This window comes from Zingiber officinale, chromosome 6B (assembly GCF_018446385.1).
Source record: "Zingiber officinale cultivar Zhangliang chromosome 6B, Zo_v1.1, whole genome shotgun sequence".
NCBI lineage: Eukaryota > Viridiplantae > Streptophyta > Magnoliopsida > Zingiberales > Zingiberaceae > Zingiber > Zingiber officinale.
In genome coordinates, this window is record NC_055996.1 from 52,737,393 (window position 1) to 52,756,419 (window position 19,027).

The window sequence follows — 19,027 nt, forward strand, 5'->3', positions numbered from 1 at the left end:
ACCGAGAGGAGGAATTGGTTTTGGTCTCCCGATGAAATTAAGCTTCCCGTGTTCGCCCCAAACACACAACTTAATTCCATCAATAATAATTCATTCCACTAAAGAACTATTATTGAACTACCGCACCAATCCCAAATTACATTTTGGGCTCCTTCTTATTATGAGTGTGTTAGTCTCCCTGTGTTTAAGATGTCAAATGTCCACTAATTAAGCGAGTTACTGACAACTCATTTAATTAATATCTTAGTCCAAGAGTAGTACCACTCAACCTTATCGTCATGTCGGACTAAGTCCATCTGCAGGGTTTAACATGACAATCCTTATGAGCTCCTCTTGAGGACATTCTCAACCTAGATCACTAGAACACAGTTTCCTTCTATAATCAACAATACACACTATAAGTGATATCATTTCCCAACTTATGGGGCTTATTGATTCATCGAACTAAATCTCACTCATTGATAAATTAAAGAAATAAATATCAAATATATGTGCTTGTTATTATATTAGGATTAAGAGCACACACTTCCATAATAACTGAGGTCTTTATTTCTTTATAAAGTCAGTATAAAAGAAACGACCTCTAATGGTCCTACTCAATACACTCTAAGTGTACTAGTGTAATTATATAGTTAAGATAAACTAATACCTAATTACACTACGACCTTCCAATGGTTTGTTCCTTTCCATTATGGTCGTGAGTTACTGTTTATAATTTATAAGGCACTGATAACATGATCCTCTGTGTGTGACACCACACACCATGTTATCTACAATATAAATTAATTGAACAACTACATTTATCATAAATGTAGACATTTGACTAATGTGATTCTTATTTCTAGATAAATGTTTATACCAAAAGCTAGGCTTTTAGTATACACTCTAACAACTCTTCTGCAGCACCTCATCCCTCAGATGCACTGAGCCCATCGGCTCCCTTCCCGTGCCATCCTTCTTGCTAGCTGCGTCTTCCGCTCGACTTCTTGTATTCCTAAGCTCCTGCACACTTAGACATAAGGATCAAAACATAACATGACCTAACTTAACTTGGTTGATCATATCAAAATGACCATGGGGTCCAACAGAAGTGTCCGAAGGTGTTTGGATAACTCACAGAGGATTCACCCCTTCCTTGCAAGGAGACGTATATCCTATGACACTCATTAGGATTATTACTCAAAGTCTTTGGCAAAAGCATCATATGTTAAGAGTGCGAGACTCTTGTACACATGTATGAGTAATTTGAATCCACAGAATGAGGATGTATTACTTGGGTTAGGTGTGACGTAGTCAGCTTAGTGGGGACAAGACACATAGACCATGTCCTAAACCAAGTGGGTATAAGACAAGTGAAAGGAATGAGGCATGACTCACTGTAGCTACTGAAGGGTTTAGAATTAATTCTAAGATTAACTATGATTTTTTGACTAATTGGGGATTATGATATACTACTAGATGCTACTCATGATCGTTCTATAATTAAGTAGTTAATTATGGACGACCAAGATAAATCAAGAGCCTATTGGGTTACATGCACTAACGAGTCTCTAAAAGATGTAAAACAAGTTAAAGAATAGGACTCTTAGATCAAGAGATAAATGTTTGGTTGGATCATACATAAGACAAATATGGAAATATTTGTCACAATGAAAGCATGGAAGAGTTGAACCATATTTGGTTTAATCATGAATAAGTCATGAACCAACTTGGTTTAATTGTGAACCAAACCAAGGGGTTAATGAGCTAATTTTTGGTTAAGGAATAATGGATTAGATTTTGACTTTCTAATCCAACTGATTAATGAGGTCTATATATTGATATGGGTGAGAGAAAATTATACACATGAGATCATTAATTGGCTTGTAAGATTTTTAGAAAACCTTAACCCAATTTCTCTTCTCCTCTCCCTCTCTCCTCTCTCTTTGCCGTCGCCAACAAGGGGAAGCCCTTCCCCTTGTTGTCGTGACTATCACAAGGAAGAAATCTCTTCCTTGTGCGACTCTCTTCCTCTTCCTCTTGATCTCTCTTCTTCGCTCATGGCTAGTAACTTCCGAAGGAGAGGATTGTACTCAAGGAGTTGTCTTGAGGAGCTTAGCGTGGATACGAATAGAGGTGAGGTTTGACAACGTCACTACAGTTGATGCCCTTCTCGTTACAAGTCATCCGTAAGGTACACCTAGTGTAAATTTACTTTCCATAAAAATTTAATTATGCGATCATATTTGGCATGTTGTATCCTTGTATACATGTGATACGTGTGATGTAATAATTTAGGAATTATTATTATTTTATTTTTCGCTATGCATGTTTACGAAACGTGTTTTAGCACACACCGCATCGGACATATCCCAACACCATGATCATTATCATGCACTATTTTAATTCCTTGTAATTAAGGACAATGATATTGATTATCTAGTGACATCCCAGGTGGATGATCAATACTTAAAATGCTAGTTAGAAATGCATGATCCCTTAGATTATGGAAAACCAATATCTACATCTCACAATTCTATAAGTTGACTTGTCTGTGTTTGGTTATATATTAGATACAAGTGAGATGCGAGGAGGATGAACAAAACTCAAGATGTTGATTTAATGCATCTTTTTAAGTTTCAGTTTCATCAAAATACATAGATTATATGTTATCCAATCATTGGGAAAGCTAGTGTATAAGTCATGTGCATTTAGCCCATGGAACATGGTTGAAAATTATGTTTTGAAAATCATTTCAAAAATACTTTAGAAAACTTTGGTAAAGGTTATCTTTTGATAGTAATCACCCTTGTATAGTTAGACACAAGTTTGGAAGAAACATTGAAGCTTTTAAGAGTTTCTAACGTTGTGTCAATCTTTGAATAGGAGATATATTTTCTTAAAAAGTTATTTTTTCATGATAGTATATGACATAAATAATGCCAAAATTTCATGATTTTTTTGGAAAAATGTATATTTATTTATGGATTTCTGAAATTCGGCCTAAATCTGATTTCAGAAAATCAGAAATTGATTGATTGCAATGTTTAATCGATTAGTTGATCGATTGAATTGGGGTTTCCGCGAGTACAAAGGCTAACAGAATCAATCAGGTGATCGATTGAGTATTTTTGATTGATTGAGTCCTAATTTTAATCGATTGAAAAAACTAATTTTCGCTTAGGTGATTTGATTTTAGTCCATTAAGCCACATTTAGTCACGTTAATCATCCCTAGTGCTAAGAAATACATTTCTAAGTATTTAAGGGTAGTTTTTTGATTGAAAACAAGAAAGGATTAGTTAAAGGAGACTAATTTGAAGTTTAGGAGGAGGTTTTCATTCAATATTGAATTTTAACCTTATAACTTTAAATTTTGAATTTCCTAAAGGTTTAGGAATTCAAAGTCATTATTGGTACTATGACAGAAGATTGAAGCATATTTTGAGAGGGAACTACTCCTTAAAGACATGAATTAGATTTTTTTTTCAAACAACAAAATAATGGAAGGTGGGAAACCTTCATTGTTATAAATGCTCAAGGTTGAGTATTGGAAAATAATAGAAGATTAGAAATCTCCATTGTAATGGATGAATGCTCTAGGATGAGCATTTGTAGACAATGAAGGGTATGTGACATTCATTGTGATGTTGTGAACAACTAGTGAGGTTGTGAATAACATGTGAATAACTCTTTAGGAGGACATTTTTTGATGTGTTCCAAAAGAGGAGAATGTCTGATTTAAGTTAGGAAACCTTCATTTACCCAAAGGGAGAAAATCCTCATGTAAAGGGGGAGAATGAAAAAAACCCTTATTCGTGCTTTTCCATGAAGAAGAAACTGAGGCTAGTGGATGATCCTAACTTAAACATATTATCAAACATAAAAAAAAAAAAAGATTGTTGGTGCAATTTCACTTGGTCAAAGTTAACCAGGTTGACTAAGCTTGAGTTGAGTTAAGCTTGAGTCTTGATATTTGAGTTTTGATGTTTGATAATATATGGAGATTGCTGGTGCAATTGTCCATCTAGGAGATTGATGGTTAAAGGTTGACCAGAAGTCAAGTTGGTAAAAGTTGACCAGATACTTGACTGGGAAGTCCTAATTAGAGGTAATGGCAAGACCAACAGGAATATTGACAGAAGAAGAAAATCTAAGTGGGTTAGTGTTGACCGAACACTTGGTGTGGAAAAGTCTTAGTGAGTGAAACTAGACAGTACGAAAAGTCCTGGTGAGTGAAGTGAGGTGAAAAGCTTTAGTGAGTAAAGCTAGACAGTGAGAAAGTCTTGGTAAGTGAAACTAGGTAGTTGGGAAGTCCTAATGAGTAAAATTAGGTGGTGAAAAGTTCTGGTTATAGGACCGTTGGGCCAGCTAGGAGGGGGTTGTTGGATAGTCCTGTAGAAATAAGAACAACCCTTCTCGTACGATTAAGCTAACACTTGTATAAATAAAGCTAAGCAGTAAATAAAAAGCAGAAAAGAACGAGGCACCGGATTTTGACTTGGTTACAACCGGGGAGGATGTTAATCCAAGGAAGTTGTCGCACTAATACTCCTTCAGGCGGAGAAGCCTCTTACAACGTTGAAGCGCAGAAACAGAAGCTTAACTACAACTAAAGCGTACAAGTGTTTGAAATGGAATGCTCGTGATTGTTGAAAAGCTTCTGGACCAAACCTATATTTATAGCCTTGGTCTGGGCGCCCCGAAGGGGTTCCGAGCGCCCTGGGGGGATAAACTTTATCCCTCAACGATCAGATCGAGTTAAAACTCGATCCTGGTCAAAAGACTGGTCCGGGCACCCGGAAGGGTTGCGGGCGCCCCGGAGGGCTCCGGGCACCCCAGACTGCTCCGGGCGCCCCGGAGCCCAAAGTCAACAAACATTGACTTTTTCGTCCGGGACCTCTTCTCTGGTTCAGTTCTGCCTCGGTCCGGTTTTTCTCCTTCGGATCCGCTCGCTTGGGTGATCTCTGCCATCCGGAAAAGGGCTCACCCGAACCCATCTTCCGGTCTTCTCGAGCAGCCTTCCGCTTCGGCTTCTCGTCCCTCGGAATCGTCGCGTGTTTCCTTCTCGTCCACCAGCATACTCATCCACAGTCTTCGTCCCTCGGTCGCACCCTGTGCCGACCTTCTCGCTAGCTGCGTCTCTAGCTCCCCGAGCAATCTTCCGCTCCGGCTTTCGTCCCTCGGAACCACCGCATGCTTCCTTCTCGTCCACCGGGGTACTCTTCCGTAGCACCTCGTCCCTCGGACGCACAGCATGCCGTCCTTCTCGCTAGCTACGTCTTCCGCTCGAGTACCTGTGCTCTTAAGCTCCTGCATACTTAGACACAAGGTTAGAAACACACAGGACCTAACTTAACTTGTTGATCACACCAAAACAACCTTGGGGTTCCAACAATCTCCCCCTTTTTGATGTGATCAACCCAAGCTAAGCTAGGGACAAAAAAATAGATATGAAAATGAAATGATTTCTATTGCAATAAAATGCAACATGATAGAAAAAAAAATTAGTTTTCAAAAAATTCAATTTTCAATTTTACCTCCCCCTAAACTTATACTTTCTTCTCCCCCTTTGATAAAAAAAAAAAAATGGGGTACAAAAAGAATAATCTAAGGGTTTAAAACTTAGAAAATTTTAAAACTGATTTCAATTTTAACAGAATTTCTAAGTAAAAAGACTTGTTGTTCAATTTCTAAATATTGCATCAATAAAACTTAAGTAACATAATTTTAAGTTTTGCAAAAATTTCACATAAATAGTCTTTTAAAAAACAATTCTAAATGAAATTTTAAAAATTTTCTTAGTAATTTAAACAGAAATGACATAAGAAGAAAAAAAATTGATAATTTTTCTAAGTCATTTAAGCAGAATTTTCCAATTTCAGAAAAGCTTTTTAACTTAGGCAAAATTGATTCTTTGAGAAAATTTTCCAAGTATAAAAGATATATAGTCTATATATAATTTTTTTTTATTTAAAAAAAATTCTTTCTCAAGTTATTACCATTTCTCTAATATCATTACGATATCTGAATTTCCATTTTAATATGACATAATTTCTTAAGTGATAATTCTTCAGATTTAAAATGAGCAATATTAAATATGCAAAAAATTGTATCATGTTGGTTTTTAGTTTGTCGAAATTCTTTAATCGACAAGCTATTTCTTTTAACTTAATATCTTTCGTTATATTTTGAATTTTTAATTCACAAAAATATTTTGACAAGATAAATTTTAATTTGCAAAATTCTTTTGATAAAATAATTTGCAATTCGAAAAAATATTCGAAGAAGATTTTCAGCAATATTTCTAATTTGTATAATTCACTCGACAAAATATTTTGTAATTCGCAAGAATTTTTTGACAACAAAAATTCTAATTTGAAAAAATCTTCAGGTAACTTAATCAATTGTTTAGAAGGTGGAGACCATACCTGACTTACCTTGTCAGTAGTTGATTCTCCCCCTATCGAGTTGCTTTTTTCCGAAGTCTCTCCCCCTTCATCGATGCTCATCTGGGATGAGCTTGTAACTTCGGGATGTACTTCGACTGTTGGGGCTGCCTCGGTAATTTCTTCTGTCTCGGATTCTTCTGATGATGGCTCGATGTCTATTGAGGGGACGACTTCAACCAGTTCTTCGTAGAGTTTTAAAAACTTTTCCCAAAGTTCTTTCGCGCTTTTGTACTCTTCGACTCTATCGAAATCTTTAGTTGGTATTGCGCTTAGAATGTGAAACTCTGCCCGAGCATTTGCCATGGACTCGTCACGTTGCTTCTCATTCCAGAGGCGTATGTCGATCTTTTCTCCGTTTGCTTTCTTTGGTGCTTCATCACCAAATTTCATTATTAAAGAAATACCAATATCAGAGTTAAGAAATACCTTCATTTGTTGCTTCCAAGAAGCAAGCTCCCCCTTGAATGCTGGTGGGTAGTTGCTAGCTCCGACCATCGTTTTGTTGCTTCAGACGGCGGTTAGTCCTTCTGAGGCGTCTCGGCTCTGATACCACTTATAGGACCGTTGGGCCGGCTAGGAGGGGGTTGTTGGATAGTCATGTAGAAACAAGAACAACCCTTCTCGTACGATTAAGCTAATACTTGTATAAATAAAGCTAAGCAGTAAATAAAAAGCAGAAAAGAACGAGGCACCGAATTTTGACTTGGTTACAACCGGGGAGGTTGTTAATCCAAGGAAGTTGTCGCACTAATACTCCTTCAGGTGGAGAAGCCTCTTACAGCGTTGAAGCGCAGAAACAGAAGCTTAACTACAAAAAGCGTACAAGTGTTTGAAATGGAATGCTCGTGATTGTTGAAAAGCTTCTGGACTAAGGCTATATTTATAGCCTTGGTCGGGCCGCCCCGAAGGGGTTCCGGGCGCCCTGGGGGGATAAACTTTATCCCCCAACGATTAGATTGAGTCAAAACTCGATCCTGGCCAAAAGACTGGTCCGGGCGCCCGGAAGGGTTCCGGGCGCCCCGGAGCCCAAAGTCAACAGATGTTGACTTTTTCATCCGGGACCTCTTCTCTGGTTCAGTCCCGCCTCAGTCCGGTTCTTCTCCTCTGGATCCGCTCGCTTGGGTGATCTCTGCCATCCAGAAAAGGGCTCACCCGAACCCATCTTCCGATCTTCTCGAGCAGCCTTCCGCTCCTGCTTCTCGTCCCTCGGAATCGTCGCATGTTTCCTTCTTGTCCACCAGCGTACTCATCCACAGTCTTCGTCCCTCGGTCGCACCCCGTGCCGACCTTCTCGCTAGCTGCGTCTCTTGCTCCCCGAGCAATCTTCCGCTCCAGCTTTCATCCCTCGGAACCACCGCACGCTTCCTTCTCCTCCACCGGGGTACTCTTCCGCAGCACCTCGTCCCTCGGACGCACAGCGTGCTGTCCTTCTCGCTAGCTGCGTCTTTCGCTCGAGTACCTGTGCTCCTAAACTCCTGCACACTTAGACACAAGGTTAGAAACACACAGGACCTAACTTAACTTGTTGATCACACTAAAACAACCTTGGGGTTCCAACACTGGTGAGTAAAGTCAGACAATGAAAATCTAGGTGGATCGAGGTTGACCGAGCACCTGGTGTTTGGAAGTCCAAGTTGGTAGTGGAGGACCGGACACTTGGCATGAGTGGAAATCCAGGTGGGTCAAAGGGCTGATCGAACATCTGATGAGTGAAAGTCTAAGTGGGTCATGGAGGATGGGACACTTGGTACAAGGAAAAAAGTTCAAAGGATTGACCGGACACTTAGTGATGATATTCTAACAGTTAAGGTTGACTAGATGCTAGACATGAGGAAGTCCCGACAGGTCACAATTGACGGGATGTTAGGAAAAGGAACCCTAGACTTGAGTTAAGGTTGAACCAATCAATCAGTAGATCGATTGGGAGTATCATTACGAAGAGGCATAGTGAATCGATCCACTGATCGATTCAACTGAAACCCAATCGATCAGTTGATCGATTGGAGTTAGGTTTCTCACGATGACGTGAGGAGAGCAGAATTGATTGGTCAATTGATTTCAAGAGCTCTCATGCGAACATAGAAGCCAAATGAATCGATCAGCTGATCAATTGAGTTGCTCCAATCGATTGGATTATATCTATTGCACAGGTTTGATCAGGAATTCAATATGGCAATTGATTGGGATCAAACCCAATCAATTGGGAGCCGTAAAGCGCATAGATAAAGGGCATTTTTGTCGTAGCTCTTAGTAACGCTTCTCTCCAAGATCATCTCCTCCGTTGTCTCCAGTTCTTGAAGTTTCTTAGAGACAAGTATTGCTGCACTTCCAAGGTTCAAGAGATGTTTACAAGATATAAAAAATCAAGAAAGAAGAGGTTTTCCACTTGTATTCCTGTATCTACTTCTTGTTTATATTGTATTCTTATTGAGAGCTTATATGAGGTTTCTTCACCTCCAGAGTGTTTCCTAGAAGGAGTTATTTCATATTGGTTGTGTGAGAGAAGATCCGATCCTTGGATTAGTCACTCGTTGAGGTGGATACTAAGTAAATCAAGACATTAAAGTTTGCTTCAAGTTTTCTGTTGTAAATCATTATTGACGAAGCGAATGGAGCTAATCACCCACTCCCTATCTTTAGCTCCTAGAGTGTCCTAATAAAATGTTCTTGTTCATCATGACCTCTAGGTTAAGAAAATTAGAGGTCATGGAATGGACTTCAGACATTATTTCTCATAAATTGTTCTTATGCATACTGTTGGTCCCTTGGCAGTCGACAAGAGGGGGTGAATAGCCCTGAAAATGCAAACTCAAACCTTTCTCAATCTTATAGTTTGATTAAAATAAACACTTGTACAAAAATAATTAAGAAGCTAATTAATTAAAAGAAAGAGGCTAGAAAAGATTTACTTGGTTTACAATCAGAGGATTACTAATCCAAGGTAAATAAAGCTCACTATCAAGATCTCCTTTGGGCGGAATAGCCTTTTACAACGTAAACAACTCATATTGTAGTATACCAGAAAGAGAAATTGTTTACAAGTGTTGTTGTTTAACTACTGAAATTAGGGCTGTATTTATAGCGTTGATCTGGGAGCCTGGAAGGGTTTCGGGTGCTTAGGGGTGGATAAAATTTTATCCATGATGCAATGGACCGCAATAGCTCGGTAAAAGATAAACTTTATGTTGGGGTTACAAGGTTACAAAAATAGTCCCACATTGAAGACACATGGGAAAGATCATGAGTTTATAAGAAAAAAAAAGATATAAAAAGATATTTCCATTGGTATGAGGTCTTTTGGGGAGAGCCCAAGAGCAAAACCATGAGGGCTTAGGCCCAAAGTGGATAATATCATACCATTGTGGAGATATCTAAATTCTTTTCGATCCTACAATTGGTATCAGAGTAAGGTCACTCTTCACCGGACTAACCGCCGGAAGAAGCACGAGCTAGAGTCATGATCCAAGATTAAACCATGTGGGTGAAACCTTGAACAAAGTAGGGGGAGCCCTGAGCAGGTCAAGAATGACTCGATACTTGAGGGGAGGCCCTGAGCAGGTCAAGAGTGGTCCGATGCTCGAGGGAAGGCCCTAAGCAGGTTAAAAGTGTCCCAATTCTTGAGGGGGACTTTGTGGTCCTTTGTTTGAGGGGGGGGAGGGGGGGATTGTTGGGGTTGTAAGGTTGCAAACATAATCCCACATTGAACACACATGGGAAAGATCATGAGTTTATAAGAAAAAAAAGATATCTCCATTGGTATGAGGTCTTTTGGGGAGAGCCCAAGAGCAAAACCATGAGAGCTTAGGCCCAAAGTGGACAATATCATACCATTGTGGAGATATCTAAATTCTTTTCGATCCCACACTTTATGGTCCGAGCGCTTGGACCAAGTCTAGGCACCGAGACTGGGCTGAACCAGCTCAACCAAGGCGTGAGCTCGGGGCGCCCTGACTACCCCTGGGGGTCCGGGCGATCGGATCCGGTTGGACAGTCAATAGCTTGTTGACTGTCTGATTTCACCTGTTTTGGCTCAGTTCGCTTGAGTGATTTTGGCCATCTGGAATAGGGATCACTCGAACCCATTTTCTAGCCTTCTCGAGCAACCTTCCACTCTGACTTTTCGTCCCTCGAAAACTCCGCGCGCTTCTTTCTCGTCTGTCAGCGTACTATTCCGCAGCGCCTCATCCTTCGGATGCACCGAGCCCATTGGCTCTCTTCCATGCTATCCTTCTCGCTAGTTGCGTCGTTCTCTCGACTTCCTGTGCTCCTAAGCTCCTGCACACTTATACACAAGGTATTAAAAGACAACAAGACCTAACTTGACTTAGTTGATTACATCAAAACCTTCACAAGACACTTAAGCATACTATGTCCACTATTTTGTCCATCGATTACAATTGATATTGGTTTCTACAACTAAGGATATCAGTATTATTTGGAAATTCTTTTCTCATTTGGGCAATATTATCAATAGTGTCACTTCTTTTACTAAGTGTAGTTACCTACAAGAAAAAGAAATGAAATTGAGCATATGTTGGCAATTGGAGAAAGTGATTATAGAAGTTTGGCCAATCAGATTGGTAATTTACAGCAATTAAGTTACACGTTAGAGTTCTAACTATTACTTAGTAAAAAAACTTGATAGATATGTACGTTGCAATTTGCAAAGTTTTTTAAATTCGTAGTGACATTCTCCAAATGGAAGAGCTAAGGCTGAAGTTCGGTGGATTTACAAAAACATGATAAACTTTGAATTTGTGTTTATTTTACACTTAATGTATAAAATTATGAGAACAACATATACTATTTATCAAATTTTTTAAAGAAAATTTTAAGGCATTTTAATTGCTATTACGTTTGTCTCTATTATCAAAACTGTACTTCAAGAACTTATAAAATGCGAGTAGGAAGAATTTTTTCATGAAATGAGTTTTTTGTTCAAGAAATGAATTGATGTGCCTCTGTCAACAAACTACAGTTGAATATCATTATCACTTTGATTCTTTTAATGCAACAATAGATTTCATCTTGATGGAGAAAATACTCGGTTCAATGAGTCATTAATGAAATTTGTTTCATTTAGTACAAGTTTAGATACTAAAAATTCATTTGACTCATTTAACAATCATGATATTTACAATCTTGCAACGGACTTTTCTCCTAAAAATTTCATAAATCAAGATATCGTTACTTTCAAGTATGAATTGATATATTATAAATTTGATTTGATGTATAATTTGAATATTTCTATATTTATTGAATTGTGTCGACTAAGAGTAAGATTTACGTTATGTTGACTAAATTGATTCACAAATAATAATTTTTTTGATAATTGTTTGACACTATTGATTGAGATTTCACTAATGATATATATATAAATTCTAATGAATTATATATATATATATATATATATATATATATATATATATATATATATATATATATAAAATTTATCCCAAATATAAACTTATCTTTATAAAAAATATTTAAATTAATCTATTTAGAATATTTACATATATATCTTAAATTATTTCAATAGACAGTAAGTAAACATTTACAAAAAAAAAAATTACATAATTTCTCCAAATTTCTACCAGAGTCTAATGAGTTCATATATGGATTAACAGCTGAACAAACTAATGATTTAAATTACAAAAAGAAACTGGTTGAAATTAGCTGGCAGGTAAACAATCTATTGTCTTTGATCAACAGCCAGGATTACCTCAGCTAGATCGTGATAAAAGGCCGTCTTTCATTTGAAAATTTTCTGCTGGTTCCCTTTCAAGTACCATAGCAGTCTCAGCTTTAGTCAGGTTGTAAGTTTATCAAGAGAAGCATCGAAAGTGTTTCATATCAACCAAATATAATTAAACCATACACCGAACCACATCTTCCCATGTTCACCCACTCATTCTTTCCAATTCCACCAAGATGTCACAATTCAAAACAAACAGCTACTGCTTTTGAGGGTAAGACGACTAGCCAACTACTCCGCTGTAACGAACAGCTACATAGAAGATGAACACAAGCTAGGAAGTTGTACAACAGGTCTTACTCTTCGGAATCTCCTGTGCAGGGCCAGGGACGATTATTTTCTTTCCTGGCAATGTTGGTGCAGTGTTGTTGCTTTGAGGATCAGAAGTCAGGTTCTTCTTGTTGACGATGTTGAATATCTCAGTCAGCACAGTCTGAAAGGCATTCTCGATGTTTGTAGCTTCTAGAGCTGATGTTTCGAGAAAGAAGAGATTCTCCTTCTGAGCAAACTCCCGGGCATCTTCTGTGGTTATGGTTCTCTGGTCCTCGAGGTCGGTCTTGTTGCCCACTAACATGATGACTATGTTCCTGTCGGCATGGCTCCGAAGCTCCTCGAGCCACCGAGGAATATGGTCGAAGCTTTGACGCTTAGTAATGTCATAAACAAGCAAGGCCCCTACTGCCCCACGGTAGTAGGCACTGGTGACAGCTCTATACCTGTGTTCACTTATATGTCAATAACTTGTCCGATTCTGAGCTAGATGACAAGCACAAAATCAATGAAGTTGCAGATCTACTACTACCAAATCCATCGAAAACTAAAAGCTGTTAGATTGAGACAAAAAATAGTCAGTTATATTTCTAAAATATTTGATGTGTGTGTGACGTTCAAGTCATTAAAAGCATCTCATAAAAACAGTCGGACAACATCAAAGTGCATATGACATGATAATCTGAATTGCTTCATCAAAGGCCAAGGAGAACATGCAGCACCATAAGCACCGATGTCATTGCAATGAAAGCATCACAAAGAGTAGTTATTGAAGAATCATACATGCTTCAAGGATGTTCTGTAGAATTTAACATAATATTTAATTCAGAAGGATAGCCTTATTGACGAATTCTAACAGAATAGTTATATTTTGCGTTGGTTTCTAGAAAACCAATTCCAACAAAATTGTTCATTATTCCCTTAATGAATATCAAGAATACTTATTTTGATGTCATAATTGATCTTGTCCAAATAAAGTTTTTAGTTGTGGGGATATTTTTAGTTTGTGGTGATTAGTCTTGTTCTATTACTTACATATTTCCTGCCAATATAGGAATGGAAATGAAATATTTATTTTATTCCATGTACCAGACTAAGGAATACACATTTTTGTCATGTTTGTCAACATATAATGCCCAAGTGCCAATTTTTGGATTGCTCTTAATATAGTTTTACATGATGACCACTAGGACTGAGAATTCCTCACCAGTGAAACATTTTGAAGCCTAGGAGACACAACTAGAGTGTGGTTAAGGGTTAAGAAGACGGAAAAAAAAACTTGTAGAGAAGATGATTTCTTCTCGGGAATTTTTTTGTAAATAAAATGTAGATTTTACACCACAAGAAATCTGTAATAGTCAAGTAGGTCCAAGATACCTACAACATCCTCAACTTCTGGGGAGGATTTTACTCTTCTCATCAATACATAGGTTGCCAATTTGTACCCATCCAAAAAAATCAAGTGTAGACCCAAATATTGATTTAAATTATAAAGTCAATTAAATTTTTATTTAAATTTTGGTGCAACAAGTAAATCAAGTGAGACTATACATTGTGACTTAGATATATTAGGCTAGTAGAAAAGTTCCGACTACATTTTACCCTGCAATACAACAACAACAACTATCAAGCCTCGTCCAACTAGATAGGGTCGGCTATATCAATCTTTCTATGTCATTGGACTCTATCTCCTACTATATTATAATTTATACTTAAATAACCTCATTTTATTGTTGCTAACCAAGTCTGTTTCTAGCCACAACACATGATATACTAATTGTTATTGCATCTACGGTGTTGGAGTTTTATTTCAATGCAGGTAATAGACTGTTGATGAAAGAAGTTGAATGAACCAGGAGAACTTAGAAATATGCATCGTCTTAAAGAATTGATTAGATGCATCTACTTGAAGTATGAGACAAGGCAGGGCAGTCAATATTAAGCATCAGACTTAACAATGTAGATAATACAAGAGCAATAGGACCATCCCAAGATCATAATTAGATGGGATAAATATGCTAGAAAGAAAACTACATAGGTCAGGATCTTTCTAAGAAAGGTACCTATGCAACCTGTAGTAGGTCCAAGGCTGAGTTCAAATCCAACTGATTTAAATCTTTTTCGAGTTTTAAATGTTTATTTAGATTTTTAAAAAATATATTTGTGTATTTATGTTTCTCATGACCCAGGCCTAGCAGAACCTGACGGAAGAATCAAGCATGCCATTAGCACATTCGACAAATGAAGACTCTACTAATTCTGCCATTTCCCCAGTAGAAAAAAAGTGCTCGTGCAAGCAAGATGTAAATTGAAGTAGAAAAATGATTCCGCTCTTTTTTCTAATCCTATGGGAAACTGTAGTGAAATCAAATGCCATATTCAATATAAATTCACTCTAAATAAATTAGAGATAATGGCCAATCATAAAACAGACATCACTCCGTAACATTACATTAAGACGTCTTTTGATACCAGGTAAACATCAAATTTACACTACATCGGCTTTCGATCTAACTGTAAAATACAACAAAGACGCATCTGCTACCCGAATTAGATCCCACATAGTCGAACAACATTTTCGAGTAAAAGTTCGTTCACTTTGAAGAACGCAAACCAAAGTACTGGCATTTACAATACCATACCGCACAAATCAAAGGCCCGAAGGCAGCAGCACCGTGCGAATACACTACCCACAACTTAGATCTTAAAACGACTAGGACTTTGAACCAAAAGAACTTGTAGGGTTTGAGGGTAAATACCTTTCTTGGCCAGCGGTGTCCCAGATCTGTGCCTTGACGCTCTTGTGCTGGATGACGAGAGTCCTAGTCTGGAACTCCACCCCGATGGTGGCCTTGGAGTCGAGGCTGAACTCGTCGCGAGCGAATCGCGCCAGGATCTGCGACTTCCCCACCGCAGAGTCTCCGATCAGCACCACCTTGAAGACGTAGTCGATCTTGTCGCTGCCGCCCGCCATTCCTGCTGCCGCTGCTTGCCGATGGAGACCAGAGCCCCTCGATCGCAGCAACCACGGCGAGTGACCCGATCCCTCTGCGAGAATGGAATACGAAACGGAGAGTCAACAAAAAGCCAATTAAGGGAAACAGTGGGACTGCTCACTTTCCGAGTCCAGTCACCGCATGTGAGAACGGTAAGCAGTTAACCAGTTGGATGAAAAACCACATTACAACTTACCCAAAACCATACCACTCTTCGTCAATGATCGGCGGCGCGAGGCATTAGAACCAAGCGGGTACACGTCTGAGTCATTAATTCTTTTTACTTGTTCAACGTTCACTTAGTGACAAACAATTGGTTCATTTACAGTTCGAATTATCAGAAAAAGTACTTTAATTAAGAACAAAATTCCCAAAACCACTGGAACCTGATAAGTTAACCGAGTTTAAATTCATTTTTACCAGCTAAAGTTTGATTCACGTTAGGTTTGAGTTGTGCTGGGAGTGCAGCGGTTAGGCTCTTTAAATCAGTTGAATTTTAATCGTAAATATTTTACTTCAATAGAATACTTTTTAATTTTTAGCATTGTGATCCAGAAATTTTTCTTGAATGAAATAATAATTCTAAGAATATTAATTATTTGGATGAATTTTTAATGAATATTTGTTAATTTATTTTGATAGTGGATGAAAATTTTTTATAGAATCTAACCATTTACTAATAGGTTCAAAAAATTAGATATGACTAAAAAAAGTTTGAGTTAATTTATTTAGATGTTATGAATCTTAATTCAAAGTTACTTGATTACTTAAATTTTTAACCTATTTATAAATTTATAAGTTCATTTTTAAGACTTTTCATTTTTTTTTTTATAAATTTAATAAGAGTTTCATTGAACTGTCAAGAGATTTTATTTATGAATATTATTAATAAAAAATTTATAATATTTCTTCATGAATATTAATAAATTATATTTAAATTTTTTATTTAATTTAATAGTTATTCAAATTTATTTATTTAATTTATTTTTTATATTAAATATGTATATTGATTGAATATAAATAATTTTTTTATGAAACTTAATTTATTTTTAGTAAAAGAAGATTTTATTTAAAAATATTTTTCTATTAAAATATATTTTTTAACCGAACTATGTATATAAATTTGCCTATTATCTAAGGTGGCGTTTGGTTCTCTCCTAGGAATCAGAATGGGAATGGGTATCATAGTATTGTGGAATGGGAATGGGTATGAGCTTGGGTATCATAGCTCAAAATAATGTTTGTTTAGTTGAATATTTTCAATTGGAATGAACTTAAATTTTCTTTTTTACCCTAGAGGAAAATAAGAGAAAAAATTAGATGGAAGATAAAGTTGAATGTAAAAGAAACATATGATGAGAGATAAAGTGTGATTGGAAAAATGAAGAAAAGAAAAGTGTCATGAGAGAAAATGAGAAGAGAGAGCGTGATAGGAGAGATTGAGAAGAGAAAAAGTATAATAAGAGAGAAAGTGTGTTGAGAGAGAAAGAGTGATGGCAAAAAAATAAAGAGAGAGAAAGTGTGATGAGAGATTGAGGAGAGAAAGTATGATGAGAAAATGTGATGAGAGAGAAAGTGTGATGGGAAAAAATGAAGAAAGGGAAAGTGTGATGAGAGAAAATGAGGAGACAGAGTGTGTTGGAAGAGAATGAAAAGAGAGAAAGTATGATGAGAGAAAATGTGGAGAGAGAGAGTATGGTAAGAGAGATTAAAGAGAGAGAAAGTATGATGAAAAAATGAGGAAAGAATGAGAGAGAGAAAATAATGAGAGTGTGTGTGATGAGAGAGAATACAGAGATAAAATGATAGAAAATGTGTGATGAGAGAATGAGAAGAGAGAGTCTGATGGAAGAGAATGAAGAGAGAGAAAGTGTGATAAGATAAAATATGGAGAAAGAGTATAGTAAGAGAGGTTGAGAAGAGAGAAAATATGATGAAAAAATGAGGAGAGAATAAAGAGAGAGAAAATAATGAGAAAGTGTGTGTGATGAGAGAGAATAGAGAGAAAATGGTAGAAAATGTGATGAGAAAGAATAAGGAGAGAGAAACTATGTTGAGAGAGAAAATGTGATGATAGAATGAGGAGAGAGAAAGTATGATGAAAGAGAATAAGTAGAGAGAGTGAAATGAAAGAAAAATTGAACAAATATACTAAAGGTATTTTTGTCCAAAACTTAATTCTTATTCCCATTCCATCAAAACCCAATGGAGGGGGTGAGTTTCATCCATACCCAAATTTTTGGGTTTCATTCCAAAATCTTGATTCCATTCCCATCAACCAAACACAAAGTTTGGGAATGAATCCATTTCCTCATTTCCAAACCTCTAAACCAAACGCTACCTTAAATTATGTTTAGCTTGTTAAAATTAATTTAATATGCTTAGATTTATTTTGCTTGAATTATTAATATGTTGGATAAAATTAATTGTTTTGTATATCTTTTGCTCATATTTTTGTCCAATTTTTTTTCTTTGAAAAATGAAATTATTATCTACTAATGGAAATTTTTTTGAAATGTTTTGACCTTTATATTATTTTTTATAAACTTTCTAACAAAAATTAGATTTTTAAAATTAAAATTATTTAGATTGTTTTAAAAAAAATAATTTTTCTATGATAATGAGTTAGTTTTTCTATTAGAATAAAAATTTTCAATATTTTTTTTAGTAAATATATGATTTTTATGAATTTTTTATCTAAAAATATAATTTAAAATTTAAAATTATTTCAAAGATAAAATTTTAAAAACCTAATTTTTTAGCTAAAGAACGCTATATTTTGAATGTTTAGAAAAATTAACAAGATTTTTTAAATTAAAAATATATTTTTAATTATTTAAATTTCAAAATGATTATTTTTGTCTCAAAACATTTATTTTAATAATAAAATAAAATAGTGTGTATGCGAATTTTTTTTCTTGATTTTACCTTTTATGTTGGACAACGAATTTTTTTTAATATTTTTTGAAATCAAAAAATTATTTTTTAAATTATTTTTGTCAAAAAATTTAATTGATAAAATTATTAGTTTTGGAAATTAATTTTGAAAAAAGACATATAATTGAAAATTTCATCTTAAAACCTTAGAAAAAGTTTCACTATTTTTTCTAGCTATTTTTTATTTTCCCTAACATGATTTTGATGTAATCAAAGGGGGGGGAATTAGGGATTAAATTAAGGCTAGGAAGTAAAATTATTAAATTTTGATATATTTTACTGGTACTTATTGCAAAATTATTTCGAGTATTTATTGATAAATTTAAAACATAAATAGTCTTATTGTTTGTTTACCCTAACTTAACTTGGGTTGATACACATCAAAAATGGGGAGATTGTAAGTGTTAGGATCGATGGATTGCGGCTAGAGAGGTGGGGGGGTGTGAATAGCCGCCCCCAAATTCGCGTTTCTTTCTACAAATCAAGGTTAGCGCAGCGAAAATAAAAATAATAGAAACGAAAGCGGAGAAATCAAACCTCAACACGCGTCGATGTAACGAGGTTCGGAGATATACTCCTACTCCTCGGCGTGTCCGTAAGGTGGACGAAGCCTATCAATCCGTCGGTGGATGAGACCCC

The 19,027-nt window shown here is 36.3% G+C and overlaps 1 protein-coding gene across 1 annotated transcript; it reads right to left on the minus strand.

Annotated features, from left to right (window-relative positions):
• Window positions 1–12,251: 12,251 nt before the first annotated feature.
• Window positions 12,252–15,537, minus strand: LOC121992436 (ras-related protein Rab11D-like). The gene is made up of 2 exons (XM_042546808.1): window positions 15,215–15,537; window positions 12,252–12,901 (listed from the first exon to the last, which is right to left on the minus strand). The coding sequence occupies exons 1-2, from the start codon at window positions 15,427–15,429 to the stop codon at window positions 12,460–12,462; spliced, it is 657 nt and encodes a 218-aa protein (XP_042402742.1). The 5' UTR covers window positions 15,430–15,537; the 3' UTR covers window positions 12,252–12,459.
• Window positions 15,538–19,027: the final 3,490 nt, after the last annotated feature.